This window comes from Gorilla gorilla, chromosome 7 (genome assembly GCF_029281585.2).
Source record: "Gorilla gorilla gorilla isolate KB3781 chromosome 7, NHGRI_mGorGor1-v2.1_pri, whole genome shotgun sequence".
Classification (NCBI taxonomy): Eukaryota; Metazoa; Chordata; class Mammalia; order Primates; family Hominidae; genus Gorilla; species Gorilla gorilla.
The window spans coordinates 11,366,553-11,389,587 of NC_073231.2; the positions used below are offsets into that span (position 1 = coordinate 11,366,553).

The following is a 23,035-nucleotide window of genomic DNA, read 5'->3' on the forward strand; positions in this document are numbered from 1 at the left end:
CTGAGTTTGCTGCTTGAGACGTAATGTCTCTCAGGGAGGCAGCCAAGGTGGCAGTGAGTTTGGTGTTAGCTTGCGTCACCTGGTGCTGAGTGCTCCAATACCTTGCTCTTAAGCCCATTCTGGGCAGGCTTAAGAGTCTCCATGCACATAGCATGAGTGGGATGATCAGTGGTCGCTTGAAATATGCAGGATCAAACTCCTGTGGTTCCTCCTGTGTTATTTGAGGAGAATTCCTAAGAAGACTAGAGCACATTTTAAAACGTACCACTATCCACCGTCCTCCTCCTTCTCCTAGTCAGGTAGGTGGGGTAAGGTTTCTGGAGATGAGAAAAGAATGCAGTCGCTCGAGAGGCAATAAATACCTGCGGTGAGGTTGCTGAACCCAGTGTGCACGCCGGGCAGCCCCTGCCACCATGGGAATGTCGTGCACAGCGCTGATCCCACAGGCTGGGTGCTCAGGGCCTCCCGTGCAGCTCTGTGTGAAGGCAGCAGGCATCGGCCTGTGGAGGACTGGGGGCAGTGGAGTGAGAACTAAAGCATCTCCCTCAACCTGAAGGTAGAGGAGGCATCTCAAGCCTTGCTAGGGGCGGTCGCTGTGGCAGAGCAGTGGGGTCTCCTGTCCCTCTGAGGAAGCAGTGAATTCCTGATGTGTGGCAGGCCCAGGAACTTCAGCTTTGGAGGAAGTGAGCACCAGTCTCACCCCAGCATAAGAAGAAATTTGGGCTCTTTGGGGAAACTGAGGCCCTGGTGACAGTTTTAGCTTCCAGGACATTAGTAGGTGCTTGTAGGGTCGCAGTGATGAGGTTATAGGGACTAAATATGAAGGGGTGTATATGAGCGAGAGGAAGATCTCCGGGTTCTGGAAATGTCCCATGTCCTGCGGAAGTGAAACCTGGACCTGCTTCCTGCACACAGAGCACACTCCCGTCCATAGGCATTTCCGCAGCACTGCATGAGCGTTATCACTGGAGAGCTGGTGAGATTCGGGCGTGGTATTCTTACACACAGTTCTCCCAAGTCCATAGTTTTCCGTAGCTTGTAGGGCAGCTTTACAATCTCACTGAGGCTCTATGGGTTCCTTGCACCATAAAGTAGTGGGCTTATTCTGAAAGGAAATGGTGATCTCAGCAAAATTCCACTCTAATGAGGTCATTTTTGGGGTAATCAGCAAAGCGTGAGGTCAGGGAAGCAGCAAGGCAAGGGTTTGGGTACTGGCCATGAGCCAGCACCGTGTACTGGAGATGGCGAGGTCCGTGTTTGTAGCAGTAAGGAAAGGCTGGTTGGTGGTGATCTCGTGGTCAAAGTGATTTTCCTCTACAAGGGACTTAAACAAATAAGTAAGCGAAAAAGAAATGACCCCTTTAAAATGAGTGCCAGGGCATGAACAGATATTTCTCAAAAAAAGACATACAAGAGGCCAGGAAACATGAAAAAATGCTCCACATTACTGATCATTAGAGAAATGCAAAATAAAACCTCAAAGGGATACCAGCTCACACTAGTCAGAATGGCTGTTATTGAAAAGTTAAAAAATACTGATATTGGCAAGACTGCAGAGAAAGAGAACGCTTATACACTGTTGAGGGGAATGTTAATGAGTTCATCCATAGTGGAAAGCAGTTTAGAGATTTCGCAAATAAAATAGAACCAGCATTCAACCAAGGAATCTCACTACTGGGTATATATCCAAAGGAAAACAAATTATTCTGCCAAAAAGACACAGGTACTTGTATGTTCATGGCAGCATCATTCATGATAACAAAGACATGGAGTCAACCTAGATGCCCATCAGTGTTGGACTGGATGAAGAAAATGTGGTACATATACATGATGGGATACTACATTCATAAAAGAGAATGAAATTATGTCGTCTGCAGCGAGTTGGATTCAGTGAGAAGGTGCCGTCTATGAATCACAAAACTGGTCCTCACCAGACACCAAGTGTGTTGGCACCTTGTTTGGGACTTCTCAGCCTCGAGAACACCAAGACATATATTTCTGTTGTTTCTAAGTCACTTGGTGTATGGTATTTTTTTCCAGCACTCCACATACCCTCAGATTGCTTGTGTCTTTGAAGCCCGGATACCAAGCTTGGAGGAAGTCTAAGTGTTGCAAATCCTGCTAGCTATGAGTGGGATACAAAGTGTCACACCAATCTCCTCCTTCATGAACCGGCATGATCTGACGTCAGTGCCTCACAGGGTCTCATCCCTGAGCCCTGTCAGAGCTCCAGCTGAGCCAGCACCCCCTGCCACCTGTTCACAAGTGTCTTGGGCCTGAGGTTTTCAGATCCCAGCAGCACTTCTCCTCTGATGCCTGTGGAGAGAGCCACCTCCCAATTGCAAATGTGTGAATGAAGACCTGATCATGTTGTTTTAATCCATTAAGTCTTGTGGTGTCTTTTCATAGAGCCCTCGATGAACAGAGGGCAATTTTCACAGTATTGGTGACAAATTGGACTTGTACTTTGTGTGTGTGTGTAAATCTCAGCTTCTGTAAAATATTGATGAAATAGGACAGAACTTTCTCAATTGGATCCCAAAGTGTCACAAAGAGCCCATTGTGGTGGGGGCATGGAATTGTGGACTCTTTGGAGTGACTGAGGAACCCCGTCTCACCCATTCTTAGTTTGAATTTTTCCTGTGGGGAGCTGGGGTAGTGTGGGATCCAGGTGGAGTCTCAACCTCTCTCCTCAGTGACAGACTCAGAGGAGGGCGTGGAACTCCAGAGCTGGCTGAAACATTGGAGAGAGAAGTAGGGGTTTTCTCCCGGAGATCATCTATGAAGGCCCAGGGAAGATGACCATTATTCACATGGCTGTCATCTCGGGAGAGACCCCAAGTTAAGATCAAGAGAAAAAAGCGGGAAACAAAATGGTAAAGACAACAAGGTAACTGATGCCTAGAGTCCTTGGATCAGGCATTTTATGAAGCCAGAATTCTTTCTTTTCTTTTCTTTCTTTCTTTCTTTCTTTTTTTTTTTTTTTTTGAGGCAGTGTCGCTCTGTCACCCAGACTGGAGTGCAGTGGCGCGATCTTGGCTCACTGCAACCTCCACCTCCCAGGTTGAAGCGATTCTCCTGCCTCAGCCTCCTGAGTAGCTGAGATTACAGGCACCCACCACCACACCTGGCTAATTTTTCTGTTTTTAGTAGTAGAGACAGTTTTCACCGTGTTGCACTGTCTGGTCTTGAACTCCTGACCTCATGATCCACCCTCCTTGGCTTCCCAAAGTGTTTAGATTACAGGTGTGAGCCACTTTTCAGGTGGGGCATTCAAAAAGTTAATTCAGCTTGTTGTGGTTTCTTAAATTTGAATGCAAAACTCCGCTAATATGCCTGAAAAAGATACAACAAAAATTACCCAGATAAGAGAACCTGAGGCAAAATGGTGCTGTGCATAAGAATAGGAAATGAGAGCAGATGGCAGGTGTCCTGGGTGCAGCCTGGAGAAGAGACTCCTGGATGATTCCCATGCACAGCCCCGGGAGAGAACAGCCTTATTGATGCTGATCAGCAGGGAAGGAGGGACGGCTATGTGAGAGGCTGGAGGACAATGGGTGTGTCAGGGACAGGAATTTCATAACTGATGTTCAGAGATGGAGGAATTCCAGGTGGTACAGGAGTTAGGGAGTAGCCATGGGGTGGAAGGCTGGAACGAGGTGGCGGTCCCTGTTATCCAGGAGGACACAGAATTGAGATGTTGGGAGGTTGACTTCTAGGAAATGTTAGAGTGAGCTCTTTCCCTTAGTTTCTTCATGAGTTATTTGTTTTTTTCGTGAAAACGGAAAAAATACAGATATTCCTAAAATGGAATGAGTTCTTTTCAGATCTCTTTCCTTCTGGTTTTGCTTATAAGCCGAGTTTAGAAAATCAGAACAGTAACAGCAAAAGAAACCTATTTCATTTTTTGTACAAGTAAAAATTAACCAAGACCTTTTAAAAATGTGAAGGAAACACTTATTGAAGACTGTTGAAATGGGAGTCAGAACGTTGCAACAGGGAGAGCCGTTGGCCTCAACTTTCCTAAAGCCAAAGCGGGAAGGTTAAGCCCTGGGTGAACTAGCGGAAATGCACTGGAGCTTGGTAGTGGGAGTCTTGCAGTGTGATTGGGCCATCTGCGTTTGCTAGTTTGTGCTTATTGGAGTTAGGCTCCTACCTGCCTACAGAGACAGGGCTGCTGTCCCCTTGAGTAATTACATTTAAAGAGATGAGGCATCTAACTTATTCGTTATTTCCTTGTCCTGCCACATGAATGGCTCATTTCAGGTAGGAAAGTTCTTGCATGTCATCACTAATCCTAGAGTGTATGTGCATCCCAGTAAACAGTGTTGTGCCTCATTTGAGGCTGAGCAAGTTGCCCTGGTTGTTTGGAGACCCTCACACCTCTCCCTGAATTCTCCGTCCCTAGAGCTTGCAGGAGTCATCGCCCACCCTAGACTGCAGTAGCAGAAGCCACATGTGGTGCTCCCAGTGTGCCTTTATCCACACAGAGGAGCAGGGAGGCTCCGTTCTCATCTGGCCCTTTCCCTTGGATTGATGGATGCTTCTCAGCACATCAGCCTGAATTCTACTCCATCCTTCTCTCTGGCAACATCCATTCCTCTGAATTAAGTGGAGGTCGACCCTCATCCTGCATAGCTCTTGCCCTGATACCATTCTGTCCACCAAACATTTCATTCTACTTCTTCTTTTAGTCATTCCATGTTTTAAACATATTGATGTTGTACTTGAAGATTCACATGAAATCTTTTTGCCAGCTTTAGCCGGAATGGCCTGCTTCTTCTAAGGTCCTAAAGCTTCATGATGCCGAATAGTACCCATGATGTTTTTTCATGTTTCAGCCTTGGATACTTTTATTTATTTTCTTTTTTAAAGGTGTGCTGTCATAGGGTCTAGAAAATGGACTGCTCTACCTCTGTTGAATTTAGCTTTTTCCTATGGAATTTAGGAATAACAATTAATAAATAATTTTATATTGTTATGTGCTATTAGATGCAATTAGTTAATGTAATCAGAATTAATTTATTAACCCCCTACTTTATGTTACAGTCATCCATGCACTCTGGTACAACAATAAGCACAACATGCAGCTTCCCTTCTGGAGTAAGGAGGCAAATGTTACATATAGTAAGTGAAGTGTACAGGGAGTGAGATGGTTGCAATTCTATAGTTCGCAATGAGGAAAATCGGAGAATGGAGGTCAGCAGGGGGATGTTGTTGCAATTTAAGGTTGAGAGATCAGAAAAGACCTCAGTGACCAAGTGAAGTTTTAGCTGAGACCTCAGATGCTTGGGAGAAAGTCAGGTGGACCTCTGGCAGATGCCCCAAGATGCAGCCATCTTGATCCAGTTCATAGTTCAGAATATTATGGAAAGTTAATTCAGGGACCACATGATTCCAAGTCCGTGGCAGTCACAGGAAGCCAAAGAAGGCTCCTGGGCTTCACACCGTGATTCCCTATTTGTGTCCTTCATCATCTAAACAAGAAGAAGTCTGGGATCATTACCCACTCTGTCCTCCCGGGGTTCTGGGTGGGCTTCCGTATCCATGCAGTGTCTCAGTGGGTACCTGGGCCCCTGAGCTGCCTCAGCCCCCTGCAGCAAGAAGAACGCTACCGTGTTCCTGGTGAAATGCTTTCCCTCCCTCGTCCCTTATCCCTTCTGAAGCTGTATTTTCCAGGCAGAATCAGGTTCTCAGCAGCTTTAGGGCAACACAAGAGAGTGCGCGTCGCAAAGTGCGGTGGAGCATTTGTGTGTGTGTGTTTTCTGGGTGCGAAGACAACTTTATGACTGTGAAATCCAGGTCTTAGTAGACGTGGCTGGAGGGTCCTCTTAATGAGGACGTGCCAATGTGAGATGCTGTGCTTTCTGTTCCATGTATCCCGCCTTTGCTAACAACCCATTTCCCTCTGAATGAAAGTTTTTCCCGTGGATCTCATGTAACCCTACGTCTTAAAAGGAAAATGTACAATCTGACATTGTTCAATGAAACTCCAATTCTTTAGCACAGAGGATGGTTTTTTTTCCCGGAGAAGTAATGATTTTGTGACTGCATGAAATTTAAGCTGACACCGATTGTTTGCCCAGCACACGGGAGCTCTTTGAGAGTGGATCCAGAGAAAATGAGGCAGGGTGAAAAGGCAGAGCAGTGGGTGGGGACATCGGTGGTGTCATTTGGGCCTTCTTTTCCATTTGGATCTGAAGCCCAAACTCCTGCTTGAAATTCCTAGAATTTGGAATTTTATGTTGTTCAAAAATTTGATTTTGCATTTTGGTACGTGTATCCCAAGTGAGTTGACACGGACAGATATCACACATTAAAGAGGTGCAAACACAGACATCTTGTAACAAGGCATTTATTTGGGATGAGGAAAGGAAATTGAGCAGAAGGTACAGGAGTAATAGCAATTCCCTATAGCTCTCAAAGCCAATTTTGAGCTCATTTTTCTTTTTCTGCAAGCTCAGCAGCAGAATGCCCAGAGTCTTCCCTGGTAGATGCAGGTTCCATAGCGACGTTCTCCTGCAATGCACGCTGGTATTCTGCAATAGCAGGCCATGTTTTTCCTTGAGCCTGGGACAGGGAGAGCATGAGAAATTGAGTATGGGGTTAGCAGTGGGTAAGAAAAAGAATCTTGGGGAAGTCACATGCTAGCTGACAGGTGATGCTGGCTGCATTGCAGCCGGTAGCACGAACAACCTCAGTCAATAGGAATAAACACGCAGAGCAGTGCTTGTCACACAGAATTTGAGACTCATTCTCCTTTGCTCTCACTTTTGCATTCCTGCCCCATCACATACACACCTGAACATACCCTCAGGCTTGGCTGCAGTTTTTAAAAGCTCTTCTGTAGATAGAGTAAAATGTTCTCTTTACAATTAAGTCTACTTGTTTAGATCCAGAAATAACTAGCCTGTCTCTTCATATCTTAAACTTAGTGAATTTCACAGACATTTCTTGGAATCAAGTCTTTGGAGAAATAAAGTTTCTCAGGTTTATTTGGCTCTCTGTTCAATTTATAGATGAGAAAATCAATGCCCAGAGATTCTAAGTGAAGCCACCTCAGTGACATAGACTGCTGAGACCCAACTCTGGAACCTATCTCCTGTCCTTCCCTCTAGACTTAGCAGCTCTGCATGCCTGCCTCTCTCACCTGGATGCTTTGGAGCCAAGCTTTCGTCCCATGCAAGGGAAACAACCAGTTCTGGGTTGTCCGCTGGAATCTGCTCCGGGGCTGCAGCAACCTCATCAGCTCTTGCCTGGAGTGGCTCAGCCTGGGCCTGCAGGGCCACCAGGAGAATGGCAGCAAGGATGGCGAGGGTCCTCATGGCTGGGGTCACCTGGAGGAGGGAGAGCAGGAGCAGATGTGTGGGGAGGGAGGAGCCAGCCTGGATTTATAGCTCTACTGGGAGAAGGCTCAGAGACAAGAAACCTTCCTCAATCTCAGTGAGAGGAGGCGTGCATTTTATAAGAGAGGCCCATTGGTCTCAAGGTTGCTCGAATGCTCCTCTTCTCCCAGTTTCATGCTAGTATACATCTCTACCTTTAATGTCTGTGCTAGGTTGGAGCTAATCATGACAAGAAAGACCCTGCTATGTTACTCGTGGGTTCACCTGCTTAAATATTATTATTTACTTTTTAACGTTCCAAAAAGAATAGAAATTGCACTTTGATTCAACAGGCTCAGGAAACAAATGCTTTTTATTTTCTGAAGATGGGTCCTGCTGTTCTCTGGAGGTCTAGATTCTGGTGTCCTATATGAGTTCCAATGGAATAGAGAGTAATTCACTTCAGGATTCAGGTGACTTACCATCCTCATGAAGAGGTATTTGAGGTTATGGGGTGAGTAGTCTCCTGTAGGAATCAGGGTGGAGAGGACAATGATTTTATCAGGCTAAAGGTGAAATCAGCTCAGTGACATAGAGTTGTTTAAGTAACAAAAAGAAAGTTTATTATTTCCACCTCTATTTAGACTTGAGTAACAATTAACAATTGTATAATTATAGTGTACACTACCTCATGATTTTATATATGTATGTATTTAAATCTTTATCTCACACCGTGTAGAAACATCAACTCAGAATGAATTGAAAACCTAAATGTAACAACTGAAACCATAAACTGCTAGAAGTGTATAGAAGGATAAAGCTTTTGACATTGATGTAGGTAATGATTTCTTGGCTATGACACCAAAGGCACAGGCAATAAAAGGGGAAATAGACAAGTGTGGCTTCATTTAACGCTAAAGCATCTGCACAGCAAAGGAAACAATCAACCGAGTGAAAAGATAACCCAGAAAATGAGAGAAATTATTTGCAAAACCTACGTGGCAGAAGGGGCAAATATCTGAATACATAAGGAATTCAAACAACTCGATAGCAAAAATCAAACAACCTGATTGAAAAACAGACCAAGGACCTAAATAGGTTTCTCTCAAAAGAATGTTCCAAAGACCTGTGATTGTCTCTAGTGGACATGTCAACTAGGACATGTGTGTTTAGAAGGAAACTGCTTGAGTTTCTCTATTAACTTAGCTGGAAGCCATTGCCCCAGCAGCCATCAGAGGTCCAGACAGATGTTCCCAGCAGGCATTCACCTGCTGGGTCCCTCTGGGTTGGCCCCACAGTCAGAGGTCAGATTGGAGGCATAGCTTCAATGATGAAAACTCAGTGTAAAGTTTAAGTTTTGTAGTACTTACAGATCCTCTAGCTAGGCAGGGTGACCAGAGAGGGCAGACAGCAGTCCTCTGTCCCAGGTCTTCTATAGCAAGGAGCAGCCGTGCACAAGTGGACTTCCCCTATTTAAAGGTCTTTTGGGATGAGGTGTCCTAATTTCCGGGGTTACTTTCTGTTGGGTCCATTAAATAATTGTGGTGGCAAGGACAGTTGAGAAATTTGGTGGGAAGGTGAGGTTAAAGTAGAACTCCACAGAGGAACCTCTCATCTACCTTGGTCAGCCCTGGCCAGGCCCAGGCAGCAACCAACTATGGATTCTCAATGGCTCCTAACACAGTTGACCCTGTGATGCATTGGCTGTGGCTAAGCTGAACTACCTGCACCAAGGGAATAGTTAAAGCCTCTGGGACAGCCTGGCTGCGTATCGTAGTATACGCCCTGCAAAGAGACTAGGATAGGAATGCCACCTGCACACAGACGAGGATTTGGAATGTGTTTCTAAAGCAGTGTCCCGAGGACCTGGGGTCTAACCATAAAAACCAATCAAAGCCATTTGGCTGAGCTGGGATGTTGGAGAACACCCAGGTGAGACTGAGTGCTACCTGGGCTTCTGTTGCTATGTGGAACAGACATTTTTGGGTTCTCCTGAGTACTGGATGTACACGCGGCATGTGGTTCCCCAGAGGTGACTATCACCTGTTTGCTTGGCCAATGAACAGTTTAAGGTTAAACAATTGTCTAGGATCATCTGGGCCAGGAACTGGTCTGAGGCATTAGCCATCAGGGTGGGAGTGGCCTTTCCAGATGGCCACCCAAGAAAGGAGGTGGGAGTCTGGGCATTCACTTTACTGCTGGTGTTGCACAGCCTCTCAGGCCTTGTGGGTCTTCAGAGAAGCATTTAGCAAAAGCTTGAGTGGTGCTTTCTGGGAGGCATAGGAGTTTCCATCCTTAACTCGTACACATCGGAGAACAGGCGTATCCCTGAGCCCATGATCATGTCTGGATGCTTTCTGTGAATGCAAGGCTCCAACTCTTCAGGCTGCAGTCTGGGTGTGTGCTGCGGCGTCGTGAGCCCATTTGGATTGAAGCCTGTGCATCCAGAGAACTACCTCCTCATCCTTAAAACACGATCTGCGATTGTGAGGGCTGCTGGGGTTTAAGCATTGGTGCCATGGGACCCATTCAATATCGAAGGGTTGAGTTGCCCACCTTGGACACAGGCCAGGTTGTATTTGGGGTGCAGCCCCTCTAACAGGGCTTACAGGGAATTCCCCAGTTTTCCAGTCTGGGGTACAAATTCTGACTAGGGCTGTCCTGTTCCAGCAGCCCTCTAGGCTGACAGGCCTGGGTTAAACAGCTACCCCACAAGCCATTTGTACATAAGATACCAAGCAAGGCCAGTCATAGAGAACACTGACATCTTGTCACTCAGGGCTTTCTTCCCAGTGCTTCTATATTGACACTGATGATGGGGTTGGCTGGCACCCACTTTTCCTTGGAGCCTTTCTCCCCCATGGCCACGTTTGGTGATGGTGCTTCCATATGGTCTTTGCCTGACGTAGTTGGTGTTTCTAGTTTGAAGGCTTCTTCTCCTCATTTACTGCCTCTGACTGCACCCTCGGTGGGTTCTGGAGCAATAATCCTTACTTCCTGCCAGGAGGAGTAAGTGGGAAATATTAGCTAACCTTTAAAACCGGTAAAAAAGGGAGCTTTTGCCAGAAGCTGCATGTGAAATGGAGAGGTGTGGTCTAGCAAAAGCCTCGTGGTCCTGCTGGGTGCCAGTGGGCCTGGGGTGTCATCTGCAGAAGATCGTAGTTTACTATCCATCCACAGTCCATTGTTCAGTATATGTTTGATGTTGAGATGGTGGATGTCCTGTGATGATATGGGGAGGTCTCATTATTGGAGAACATGTAAATGATGTTATGTGTAAGGGAAAAAAGAAGCTAACTCTTCTGTGATCACCAAGATAGGCACCAAAGTGGGTCTAGCCCAATTGTGATGAGGTGGTGGTGGCCATGGGGTTGAGAGTTAAAAAAGTGACGGCCCTTGGAAGGACCTTGGTGCCTTGGGTGTCCATAGCACATCCAGAGACATTAATAACCATGACTTTAGGAGGCCACCGTGCTGCTTGAGGAGGCTGGTGGCTTGGACTAAATGAGACTCCCTTAACCCACCCTCGTGTTGTGATGTCCTGAGGTGGGAGCCTCCATCTGAATCAATGATAGGTGAGGCTCTAAAGGAGAAAGTGAAGAAAGGCCACGAAAAGAGAACACCTGCTCCACCCAGGGCATAAGGAGCTACGGTCCCTGGAAGACTACATGTGCAGAAGCTCATAGCTAGGATAGGTGTGCTTTGTCCAGAGGCTCTGAGAGTTATGATGGGTGGTAGTGAGGGCCTCCCCATGAAACTCAGAACCCGGGACCCGGGCATGGCCTCGAGAGATCACCTGCTGGGCCAGCAACAGACTGTATCCTGCTGTGGCCCCAATGGATGTGAAGGGCTTCTGGGTGACGGCATTTGTGGGGCTCAGCAGAACGGACAAGTGGGGTATAGCTGTCTCCAAAGACACGATGTCCCAGTACATGGAGGGCCTGCTGCAAAGTGGCTAGCACACTAGTGGTGAGGATTTGGTTTTTAACTGCAAGGGGACTTTGTCAGCCCACTGACGACAAATTGATGCCCAGAATCTTTACAACAGTGCTGGAGGGGCCATGAGTGTGTCCTGCAGAAACCTGGCCACTGTCCAGGAAGAGGGAGAGCGGGTGCAGCAACCCTGCCACACATGTGTGGCCTGGCCCAGGCGGTGGCTTTACATGCAGCACCCAGAGCGATTTGGGGAGCTCAGGGAGAACAGAGACCCTCCAGCTGGCTCAGAGTCACGGGTGGCTCCTGTCCCTGGAGGGGTGGCCTTCTCTGCCCCAACCCAGTCTTGTGCTCTCCTTCCCTCCTATTCTTGGCTGCAGGACTGGGAACCATCTGCTGGGACGTTGCTCTGTGTCTGCCTCATGGCCATGCTCCCATCCTTGCCTCCTCCATAGACTGCGGTCAGGACTCGGCAGCCCAGAGCCCCAGCAGGGTCTCAGTCTGTACTGAGGTCACACCTAGGCATTGTTGCCATCCTTCCCCAGGTGATTCTCAAACTCCAAAACTGAAATTAGAACAGAGAGATTCTTCCCTGTGGTCTTTTTCACTTTTCTCTTTGGGCTGCATCAGAACCTTGGCAGAATTTCGTGGTTTAAACAAAAAAGGTGTTATGACTACAGATTTTTTACAGTACTTTCACTTCCATGTTGATCCATAGTCCCCAACCCCAGCCTGATTTTTTCCACTGATTGCAGCCAGTGTAGACAATCAGTGTCCACACTGTGGACACTATAAGTAGATGCAGCTGAAGCTGTTTTTTCAGACACACGCATTTGAATTTTAGGGAATATCGAAGCGAGTCTAGACTCAATAAAACCTTGACATCATTAGGCTGGGGTAAACATTCTGGAGAAGCTGTGGGTGGGATTGTAGGTGTGAGAGGAGAGAAGCTTCCAGGAGCAGCACATATATTCTCACACACGTTTATGGTGTCTGGTGGCCCCAGCAGACACAGTGTGTGTGGACCTTGGGCGGGGCCCTGGGGTTATGGTTTTGACCCGGTAGGAAAGGGTTGTCATGGAACACAGCGTGCGTGTTACCATGGGGCACAGCGGGGGCTACGCAGAGGTGAGCTCTGAGGGGGACCCTCCACCTCCCAGCTCCTCAGAGTGCATTGCCCTGTCCCTCCCCTCAGCCCTTTGTCCACTGTCCTGCAGGGAGGGTCCTGGTGCTGCCTGTGCCACACAGTCACTCCCGGGCCTGCAGATCCAGCTGGGACAGGTAGGAGCTCCAAGTCCCTGCCCTTTGTCTGCCTTTCCCAGCCGCCTCTCACAAGCTGTCTGTGTGTCTGGTGTTGAGGATTGCGGCAGGATTATTTTACAATAAACCATAAGGAAATAGCTTCCTTGAGCTGTTTTAAAATATGGTCCCTAAATTCTTTTATTATTTTTTATAGAAAGAGAGGTTTCTGTTCTCTCCTGTTAGGTCTAGGACGGGTGACATTTTGACCAACAGACTACATGGAACTAGATGCCATACTGTTTTCTGGGATCAGGCGCTAGTGAACTGGTGTCTTTTTCTTTCTCTGTTTGGATGATGTTGTGGTCTGAGACATTTTTCCTCTGAAATTCATATGTTGAAGTCTTAGACCCTAGGATGATAGCATTAAAAGAAGGGGTCTTTTTGGAAGTGAGGAGGTCAGCATGGTGGAGTCCTCATGAATGGAATGAGTGCCCCTGTAGAAGAGGTCCCAGAGAGCTCCTTCATTCCTTCCACCAGATGAAGACACAATAAGATATGCTGTATATGAACCAAAAAGCTGGTTCTCACCAGACACTGATTCTGCTGCCACCTTGATTTGGACTTCTTAGCCTCCACAGGGGATTCCGAGTGGTGGCAGAAGTTAGGGTGTGGCCATGCGGTGGAGGGTTGGAACAAAGAAGATGAAGGGTCACTGTTGTCCCGGAGGACAGAGCGCTGAGAGGTAGCGAGGGTGACCTTCCAGGCAATATTAGAGTAACTTGGTTCACGACATTTTGAATTTTTTTTTAGCAGTCCACATGTGCTGAGAGGGCTGGTGCCTTTGGAGCCCAGATACCATGCTTGGAGGAAGACTAAGCATCCCACAGGGAGAGGAACTTAGCCCACCTGCAAGGATAGGCTAGAGAACACAGAGCAACCAGCTTTCTAGGAAAAAACAAAACTCTGATTTGCAATGTTTGTAAATTTCTGTGGTTAAAATGCTCCCAGCTATAGACAGTTTAAGAATTATCACGCAAAAACTCCTCTCTCATGAGCTGGCCTGATCTGGCCCCAGCACATCACAGGGTCTCTTCCTTCAGCTTTCTCAGAGTTCCCAGCTGAGCCAGCACCACCTGCCACCTGTGCACGAGTGTCCTGGCCCTGAAATTTTCAGATCTCAGCAGAATCTCTCCTCTTATGCCCGTGGAAGGATCCAAACCCCAATTGCAAATGTGTGAGTGAAGACCTGATCATGCTGTTTCAATCCACTACTTTCTGTGGTGTCTTTTCACACAGTCCTAGATGAACAGAAGGCACGGTCTTGGTGAGAAGTTGAATGTGTGCATTTTTTGTGTGTGTAAATCTCAGCCTCTCTATAATATTGTTGAAGTAGGACAGAACCCTCTCACCTTATTCCCAAAGTGTCACAAAGAGCCCATCTTAATGGCAGCATGGAATTGTGGACTCTTTGGAGTGACTGAAGAACCCCCCTCACCCATTCTTAGTTTAAATTCTTCCTGCTCAGAGCAGGGTTGGTGTGGGAGCCAGGTGGAGTGTCAACCTCTCCCCGCAGTGACAGACTCAGAGGAGGCCACGGGACTTGGGGGTTGGCTGGAACAACATGGAAAGAAGTAGGGATTTTCTCCAGGAGATTAGCTACAGAAGTCATACAGAGATGACGATGATTCACATGGTTGTCACCTGGGGAGAGAGCCCAAAGTAAGTTCAAGAGAAACAAAGGGAAAAAAAGATGAAGACAACAATGTAACTCATGCTTTGATTTCTTGGATCAAGCAATTCCTGAAGCTAGAATTCCTCCTCAATTCCAAGATATAGGAGTCAAAATGTTAACTTAGCTTGTTGTTGGTTTCTGAGATTTGAATTCAAGACCCCATTAAGAGATCTGAAAAACATCAAAAATATCAGACTCAGAGAACCTGAGGCAAAGATGGTGCAGTGCACAAGGACAGGAGATGAGAGCAGATGACAAGTGTCCCGGGGCAGCTTGAGACCAGATGACAGGTGTACCAAGGGCAGCTGGGGCATCAGGCTCCCTGGTGATTCCCATGCACAGCCCCGGGGCAGAATAGCCTTGTTAATGCTGATCAGCAGGGAAGGAGGGGCAGCTATGTGAGAGGCTGGAAGGACAGCAGGTGAGTCAGGGATGGGGAGCTTCATAGTTGATGTGCAGAAATGGAGGAATTCCAGGTGATGGCAGGAGTTAGTGGGTGGCCGTGGGTGGAGGGCTGGGGCAAAGAAGAGGGGGTTCACTGTTATCCAGGATCTCAAAGCATTGAGAGGTAGTGAGAGTGACCTTCTGGAAAATATTAGAGTGAAAAATAACTTCTCATAATCTTAAGTTTCTTCGTGAGTTACGGGGCTTTTAGCAGCAAAAGACAAAATATGCCAAAGTTCAGAAAAGGGAACAAGTACTTGTCTCATCTCTTACATTCTTGTTGTAAACAGAGTTCAGAATATCATATAAACAAGCACAAAATATCAACGGCAACAATAACGAGTATCCTTTGTTTAAAAGAAAAATTGCACCAGATACTTTTATGAAATGCCAAGGAATTGGTTATTGAGGAATGTCCCAATAGGTGTTAACTCTTTGCAATAGGGAGAGCAGTTGAACTCAACTCTCTTGAGGCCAAACACAGGAGAGTTTAAGCCCTAGAGTGAGCTGGTGGAAAAGTACTGGAGGTTGCTGGCAGGAAGGTTGAGCAGTGTGATTGGGCCATCTGTGTTTCCCAACTTGTATTTATGGAAGGTAGGCTCCTATCCTTCCACAGAGAAAAGGGTACTTTCTTCTTGGAAAATGACATTTCAAAGGGTTAGCTTCATATTTGACTTATTCTTTATTTTCTTCTCCTACTGTATGAGTGGCTTATTTAAGGTAGAAATATCTCACTGGCATTCCATAAATGTCCTGTGTGTGTGCATTCCAGTAATAAGCTTTGGGTTTTATTTGAGGCTAAGCAAGTTGCTCCCATTGTTTGGAGACCCTCACTCCTCTCCCTGCATTCTCTGTCCTTAGTGTTTGCAGCTGTCATCGCCCACCCTAGACTGCAGTAGCAGAATCTTAATGTGGTTCTACCAGTATGCCTTTATCAACACAGAGGAGCAGGGATATTCCATCCTCGTCTGCCCCTTTCCCTTAAATAGATGGATGCCTCCGAGAATATCAGCTCGAATTACCAGTTCATCCTTTTCTCTTGCAACATCAATTCCTCCAAATCCAGCAGACGTAGACCCTGACCTTGCATATCTCTGTCCCTGATATCATTCTCTCTAGCAAACATTCTTCTCTAACCCTCCTTTTAATCTATTCAGTTGTAAACATCTTTATGTTCCGGTTTAAGATACACCATAAAATCTGTCCTTGCCACTCCAAGACCAAATGATCTCTTCTTTCTAAAGTCCTAATGTTACTTAAAGCCACATTTTACCAGTGATATTCTCCTATATTTCATTCTTAAAAGATTTTAGTTTTTGAAAGGTCTGCTGTCACATTAACTGACATACAGAATTTTTTCTTCTGTAGGTTTCAGCTTTTTTTCTATGAAGTTGAGTAATAATAATGCAATTTTGTAATAGTATGTGATGTTGGGGATAATTAATAACTCAGAATTAATTTGTTGATCCCCAGCTATGTGTTAGGCAGTCATCTGAGCACTGTGGTACAACAATGAGCAAAACATGCAGCTTCCCTTCTAGCATAGAGAGACAAATGTTACCGAGAGTAAGTGAAATGTATAGGATGCGAAATGGTTTGAAATGCTACAGTTAGAAATAAAGAGAACAAGGAGGATGGAGGTATCCAGGGGAACTTGTGGCAATCTTAAATTGGGAAATCAAGAAAGATTTCAGTGACCAAGGGATGTTTTAGCTGAGACCCCAGGAGCTGGAGGAGTGAGCCAGGTGGACTTCTGGGTGAAGGGCAGCTGCCCCAAAATGAAGTGATCCTGGCCCAGTGGACAGTTAGGAATAATTTGCAGTTAGTTCAAGGACCACATGACTCCAACTCCAAGGCAGTGACAGGAACCCAAGGAAGGTGGCTTGTTTTTCACCCCCTGAATCATAATATGTGTCCTTCACTGTCTACACAAGGGGGAAGATCTGGGAGCATTTATTTTGTCAGACACCAACCCACTGTGTCCTCCTTGAGGTCTGCAGTAGGTTCCCCAGCTGTGCAGTGTCTCAGCGGGGTGCCTGGAACCCTGAGCCGCCCCTTTACACAGGCAGAGCCTCAGTCTGGGGCTGAGACCTGCTCGGAATCTGCATGGATTGGACGTGGACAACACCTGCTTCCTTCTCCTGGGTGCTGGGCATTTGTGGTTGGTGTTGGTGGTCACAGCTGTGTCCGGACTCATTATATTGTTTTAGTCAAGAATGGTGAATAATCCACTTGAAACACTATTTCTTCCTTTGCAAACTGTGGTCTCTCTGTCACTGTAAGGGTTCTTGGGGCATTTTACCAGTACCACCCAATAAGAGTAGCCAAGGCTTGAACAGACATATTTTTATTCAAAAAATGTATTGTGGAATCACAAACTAGCACTACTAAATTTAAAGTAAAATAAAGACTCTGGGGCTCACGCTACAATACTTCCCGGGGCTGTGGGGCTCACGCTGGAATCCTTCCTGGGCCTTTGTGGTCATGTTCTCATAGGCTATTTGCAGGATATGTTGAACTAGTGTTCAAGGTTCAATGGGTGCCTAGAGAAGGAAAGAGAAGAGATACAGGAAGGGTCACATCACACCTCAGCAAGATGTCAGCCTGGCCTTAGGGACACCGGTAGCGTCCCTGTCCTCTTGGAGGAGAGGAGAAAGACAGGCTCAGGAAAGTACATACCCAACGTGTGCTGTGCCTGGTGGGGAGGCTGCAGTTGGAGGCAGGACAACAGGGGGCGCTGTGGCCTTCCCGGTAATTGCTCTGAGCATCTCAGAGGGCGCTGAACTCCTGGTTCATTCCCTTTCCGCAGACCTGGTTTCCTGCTCACTGGCTGATGTGCAGCACGTTCTGAGTATCAGAACCTCAGCGCCCTGCAGCACCAGCCGGGACGCAGATTACTTCGATAGCTTTTCCCTCACTTCTGTTTTCCCGGTGCCCCTTTAAAACTGTATTTTCAGGTAGAATCAGGTCCTCTGCAGTTTTAACGGAACACAATTGTGTTACCAGATGGAAGATCTTGACTGTGAGTTGTCCAGATTCTTAGTGCATTGAACAAATAATTCAACAAAACGCACAAACAAAGCAACAAAAGAACGAAGCAACGAAAGACAAACCAAAGCAACATGAGAATGCAGTAACGAAAGTACAGATTTATTGACACTCCACAGAGTGGGAGCCAGTTCAAGCAAGTGGCTCAAGAGCCCCCCAGTTAGTGTTTTTATTAAGCTCAAAGAATTTGGTGTGATGCCTAATCTTGCCTGGAACTGGCTGCACCTGGTGTTCTTTTCCTTATGCCTTAACCCTTGATTATCCTATTTCCCTATTCTCCTGTCTCAAGGGTGCATTTTTCAGAATACAGTTGAGGAATCTGCGTTTTGTTTGTGTGAAGACAACTTTATGAATATGAAATCAAGATTTTCCCTGGCATGGGTGGAAAATATTGATGATGAGTCTGTCGCAGCGAGGTGCTCGTATGCTTTTCGTTGTACTCATTACAGGATTTGTTTTGTTTTGTTTTTTTGATGGAGTTTCACTCTTGTCACCCAGGCTGGAGTGCAATGGCATGATCTCAGCTCACTGCAACCTCCATTTCTCAGGTTCAAGTGATTCTCCTGCCTCAGCCTTCCAAGTAGCTGGGATTACAGGCATGTGCCACCACTCTCGGCTAAGTTTTGTATTTTTAGTAGAGACGAGGTTTCACCACGTTGGCCAGGCTAGTCTCGAACTCCTGACCTCAGATGATCCATCTGCCTCAGCCTCCCAAAGTGCTGGGATTGCAGGCGTGAGCCACTGCCCCCGGTCTGGAACCATTTCTTTGGTGCTGGGATTACAGGTATGAGCCACCACACCTGGCCCATTACAGCTTTCTTAACTGTTCATTCCAATCTCAATTAAATTTTTTTCAATAGAGCTGTGACAACCCCAGGTCTTCAAAGGCAGATGTGTGATCTGGGTCTGTTCAATGAAACTCCAACACTTCAGGAAACAACATGGTGGTTTTTTCCGTAAGAAGTAGCGATGTTATGATTGTGTAAACTGAAAGCTGACAATGACTGTTTTTCCTAACACATGGGAGTTACCTTTGAGTGAATCCAATCAAAGTGAAGCAGACCGAAAAGACAGAGAAGTAGAAGGAGAAATTGGCAGCATAATTTGTGCTTGTAAATCAATTTGTGTCTGAAGCCAATGTTTGTCCTTGATATTCTTAGAATTTGGAGTTGTATTTTGCTTAAAAAGCTTAATTTAGGATTCTGGTGCTTGCATCCCAAAGAGTGTTGACTAAGAGGTGCATTAAACATCAAACAGGTACAAACACAGAGAACTTGCTACAAAGACTTTATTAGGAATAAGGGAAGAAATTGAAGACAAGGTAAAGGAGTAATAAAAGTTCTCCTCTAGATCTCAAAGCAAATGATGAACACATTTTCCTCTGTGTTCCATGTTCAGAGGCACAGAAAAGATAGCAGATCCCACTATTGGTGCAGGTCCCATAGCAGTGTTTGGAAAAATGACAGCCTGATATTCTGCAGTAGCAGACCAAGCCCCTCGTTGAGCCTGAAGACACAGAGAAAGCATCAGGCATTGGGACTGGGGTCACACACGGTTGGTAAGGAGAATCCCCGTGCAGTTACTTACTGGGCTGATTGCATTCATCATGGTGGCCACACCACAGCAGCAGCAAGATCAGCTCAATCAATAGGAATCAACGTACACAGCAGTGCTGCTCACAGGCAGGATTAGAGACTTATTCTCATTTGCTCACTTTTTGTGATGCTGCTTCTTCACACACACATTTGAGTACACCCTTAGGTCTGTTCCCATTTATGAAGCTCCTCTAATAAACAAAGTGAAATATGTTTCTTTCCAAGTGGGTTCTCATCCTCGATGCCAGAGAGACTCCCCAGTGTGTTTCCACATAGCATAAGATTACTAAATTTCACTGACTTTTCACAGAATCAAATACCTTTGGAGGAGCAATGTCCATTGAATATCATCTGATTCTGTCTTTTCAGTCTACACTTGAGGAAATTGAGGCCTGGAGAGGTGATCACCTAAGAGAAAGAACCAGCTATTGGGTCTGATTCTAGCGGTGCCTGGTTCTCCTCTCTAGACTCCTGGCTCTGCAGTGCTGGTGGTTCTCACCTGAATCTCTAAAACCTGAGCTTATGTCCCCTGTGAAGGAGATGGCAAAGTCCTGGTGGTCTGCCCCAAGCTGCTCCTGGGCTGCAGCCTAGTCAGCACTTGCCTGGAGTGGCTCAAGCCAGGGCCTGGAGGGGCACCAGGAGAATGGCAGCGAGGAGGGTGAGGGCCCTCATGGCTGGGGTCACCTGGAGGATGGAGAGCAGGAGTGGATGTGTGGGGAGTGAGAAGCCAGCTTGGATTTATAGCTCTGCTGGGAGAAGGCTCAGAGACAGATGCTGCAGTGAGAGGAGGTGGAGCATGTGATTGGGGAAGGGAAGGTCTGCCTTTGCCATCAAGATCCCTTTGATGCTCTTCTGTTCTCCCAGCTTTTATCATAGCATGAGTCTGCTTATCGAGTGTCTGTTCTGGGTCCAAGCCAATAGTGATGATTAGGACCATGCTATAATTTCCTGTGTCTCATCTGCTGGAACATTTACTTCTTAATATTCAAAAAAGAAAAGAAACACTGCTCTTATTCAATAAGTTCAGGCAATAAATGCCTCTTATTTTCTGAAGATGAGCCCTGATATTTTTGGTGGTCTAGACCCTGAGGCAAGACCTGGACTCCAGCACAGAGAGTAATTCATTGCAGGATCCTGGGGACATTTCTACCCTCATGAAGGAGGCTTTTGAGGTTCTGGAAGGCATAGTCTTCTGCCACTGCTAGTGTGGAGAGGACAATGGCCTCATCAGGCTATCAGTGAAATAAGCGCAGTGGGATACTAGGTAAAGAGTTGGTCTGAATAAGGTTAAAATTTTTTTTTATTTCCAACTGTATTGAGAGGAGTGACAATTAGAAATTATATCGGTTGAAAGTACACAACCTGATAATTCAACGTATATCTACATTTGTACCCTTATCTCACACCATATGTAAAAATCAACTCTGAATGAATTGAAGACCTAAATATAAGTCTTGAAATCATAAAACTTACTAGAAGAACCCATAGGGATAAAGCTTCCTAACGTTGAACTGGGAGATTATTTCTTGCATATTACATTAAAGGTAGAGGCAACTAAAGCAAAGATAAACCAGTTGGAGTTCATTTAACTGTAAAACATCTGCATAGCAAAGGAAATCATTAACTGAGGAAAAAGGCAACCTAACAAGAGAGAGAAAATATTTGTAAGCGATACATGTAATGAAAGTAAATATCTAAATATATAAAGAACTTAATAGAAAAAAAAGTATTAATGATAAGTGTGACTAAACAACTAAAAGAAACAATTATTACATAATTAAAGCAAACTGTGATGACAAAATCTTTTCAAGGGCAGAATATAATAAAGTGAAGTTACAAAGAAACACATGAAATTCTAGAATTGAGAAGTACAATAATTGAAATGTAAATTTTATTAATGGCTGCTCAATAGTATACTTAAACTGGCAGAACCACGAATTAGGAAATGTGTATACAGATAGATAAAAGATTATACAGTCCAGAGAACAGAGAAAAAAGATGAAGAAACAAGAATACAGTTAGAGAAACGTGAGACACTATTAGGCATGAAAACACTCACTGGGTTGAGAGGCGAACTCTCAATCTGTTAAGGCAGCAGCCCCCCACTTTTTTGGCACCAGGGACATCTATAACAAACTTACAACTAACATCATACTCAGTGGTTGAAAAAAAAAAAGGATGCTTTCCTACTGAGCTTAGAAACCAGCCAAGGATATCTGAAGTCACCACTTCTACTCAACATTGTGCTAGAGGTTCTACGGCAGTCAGGCAAGAAGGAAAAATTAAATGACATCCAGGTTAGAAAAGAAGTTGTTAAATAATCTCTGTTTGCAAAGACGTGATCTTTTATATATAGAAAATCCAAAACAATTTATTTAAAAACTATTAGAACTAATAAGGGAGTTTAGCATGGTTGGAAAATAGAAGACCAGTGCACAAAAATCAATTGTATTTTTTCTTTCATAATAAACTTTTCAAAAATGAAGCTAAAAACTCCTTTTACAAATAGTATCAAAAGGAACATAGCTAGTCATTGAATTAAAAAAAATGTGCAAAACTTATACTCCCCAAACCACAAAAAGTTGAAGTTTTTAAGAATATCTAAATAACTGGAAAGAGATCTTATGCTCAGGGATTGTAAGGTTTAATGTGAAATGTCAGTGCTCCCCACACTGATCTACAGATTCACCTCAATCTATTTCAGAATCCCTAATGACTTCTTTGTAGAAACTGACTAGGTGATTCTAAAATTTATATGGAATAGCAAGGATCCCAGAATAGCTAAATAATCTTGAAAAAGAAGAAAAGATTCCTGTTTTCAAAGCGTCCTACAAAGAAACGGTAATCATGACAGGGTGGTACTCCTGTAAAGATAGACATAGATCAGTGGAATAGAATTGAGAGTTCAGAAATAACAACGTGTCTATGGTTATTAACTCATTTTCTGCAATGGTGCCAAGGGCATTCAATGGAGGCAAGAAAATTCTTTTCAACAAATGGTGGGGTAAACTAGATGGCCACAAGCATTAGAATGAGTTGGACCCTACCTCACACTATATTTTAAAGGTAATTCAAAATGGGTTAGAAATCTAAATGTAAAATCTAAAAGCATAAAACTTTCATAAGGAAACATGGGGGTAAGCCTTCATAACCTATGTTTGACAATGGATTATTAGATATAATATCAACAGCGTGAGCAACAAAAGAAAAAACAGGTAATTGGATATTATCAAAATTAAAATCTTTTGTATTTCAAGTGACACTATCAAGAAAGCTAAAAGGCAACTCACAGAATGAGAGAAAATACTTACAAATCGCATATCTCATGAAAGACATGTATCCAGAATATATGCAGACCTCTTATGATAAACACTTAAAGCTAAATAAACAAATTTATAAACGGGCAAAGGATCTCCTTAGACATTTCTCTAGGGAAGATATACAGATAGTCAATAAGCACATGAAAAAATTCTCAGCATCATTGTTTATTAGGGAAATTCAAATCAAAACCACAGTGAAATACCACTTCATATCCACCAGGTTTTTTTAGAATCAAAAAGGCAGATAATAGACAAAAGCTCTCGAGGATGTGGAGAAATTTACTGCTGTGGTGTAAAATGGGGCAGTCTCTGGGGAAAACAATTTTAGAGATTCCTTAATAAGTTAAACATAGAATTACCCTGTGAGCTAGGAATTCCACTCCTAGGTATATACCC

General features: G+C 45.0%; 1 protein-coding gene across 1 annotated transcript; it reads right to left on the reverse strand.

Annotated features, from left to right (window-relative positions):
* Positions 1 to 6,346: 6,346 nt before the first annotated feature.
* LOC115935617 (neutrophil defensin 1) lies at positions 6,347 to 8,753 on the reverse strand. Its single transcript, XM_031014051.3, has 3 exons — positions 8,696 to 8,753; positions 7,151 to 7,337; positions 6,347 to 6,570 (listed from the first exon to the last, which is right to left on the reverse strand). The coding sequence occupies exons 2-3, from the start codon at positions 7,323 to 7,325 to the stop codon at positions 6,461 to 6,463; spliced, it is 285 nt and encodes a 94-aa protein (XP_030869911.3). The 5' UTR covers positions 7,326 to 7,337; positions 8,696 to 8,753; the 3' UTR covers positions 6,347 to 6,460.
* Between the last annotated feature and the right edge of the window lie 14,282 nt (positions 8,754 to 23,035).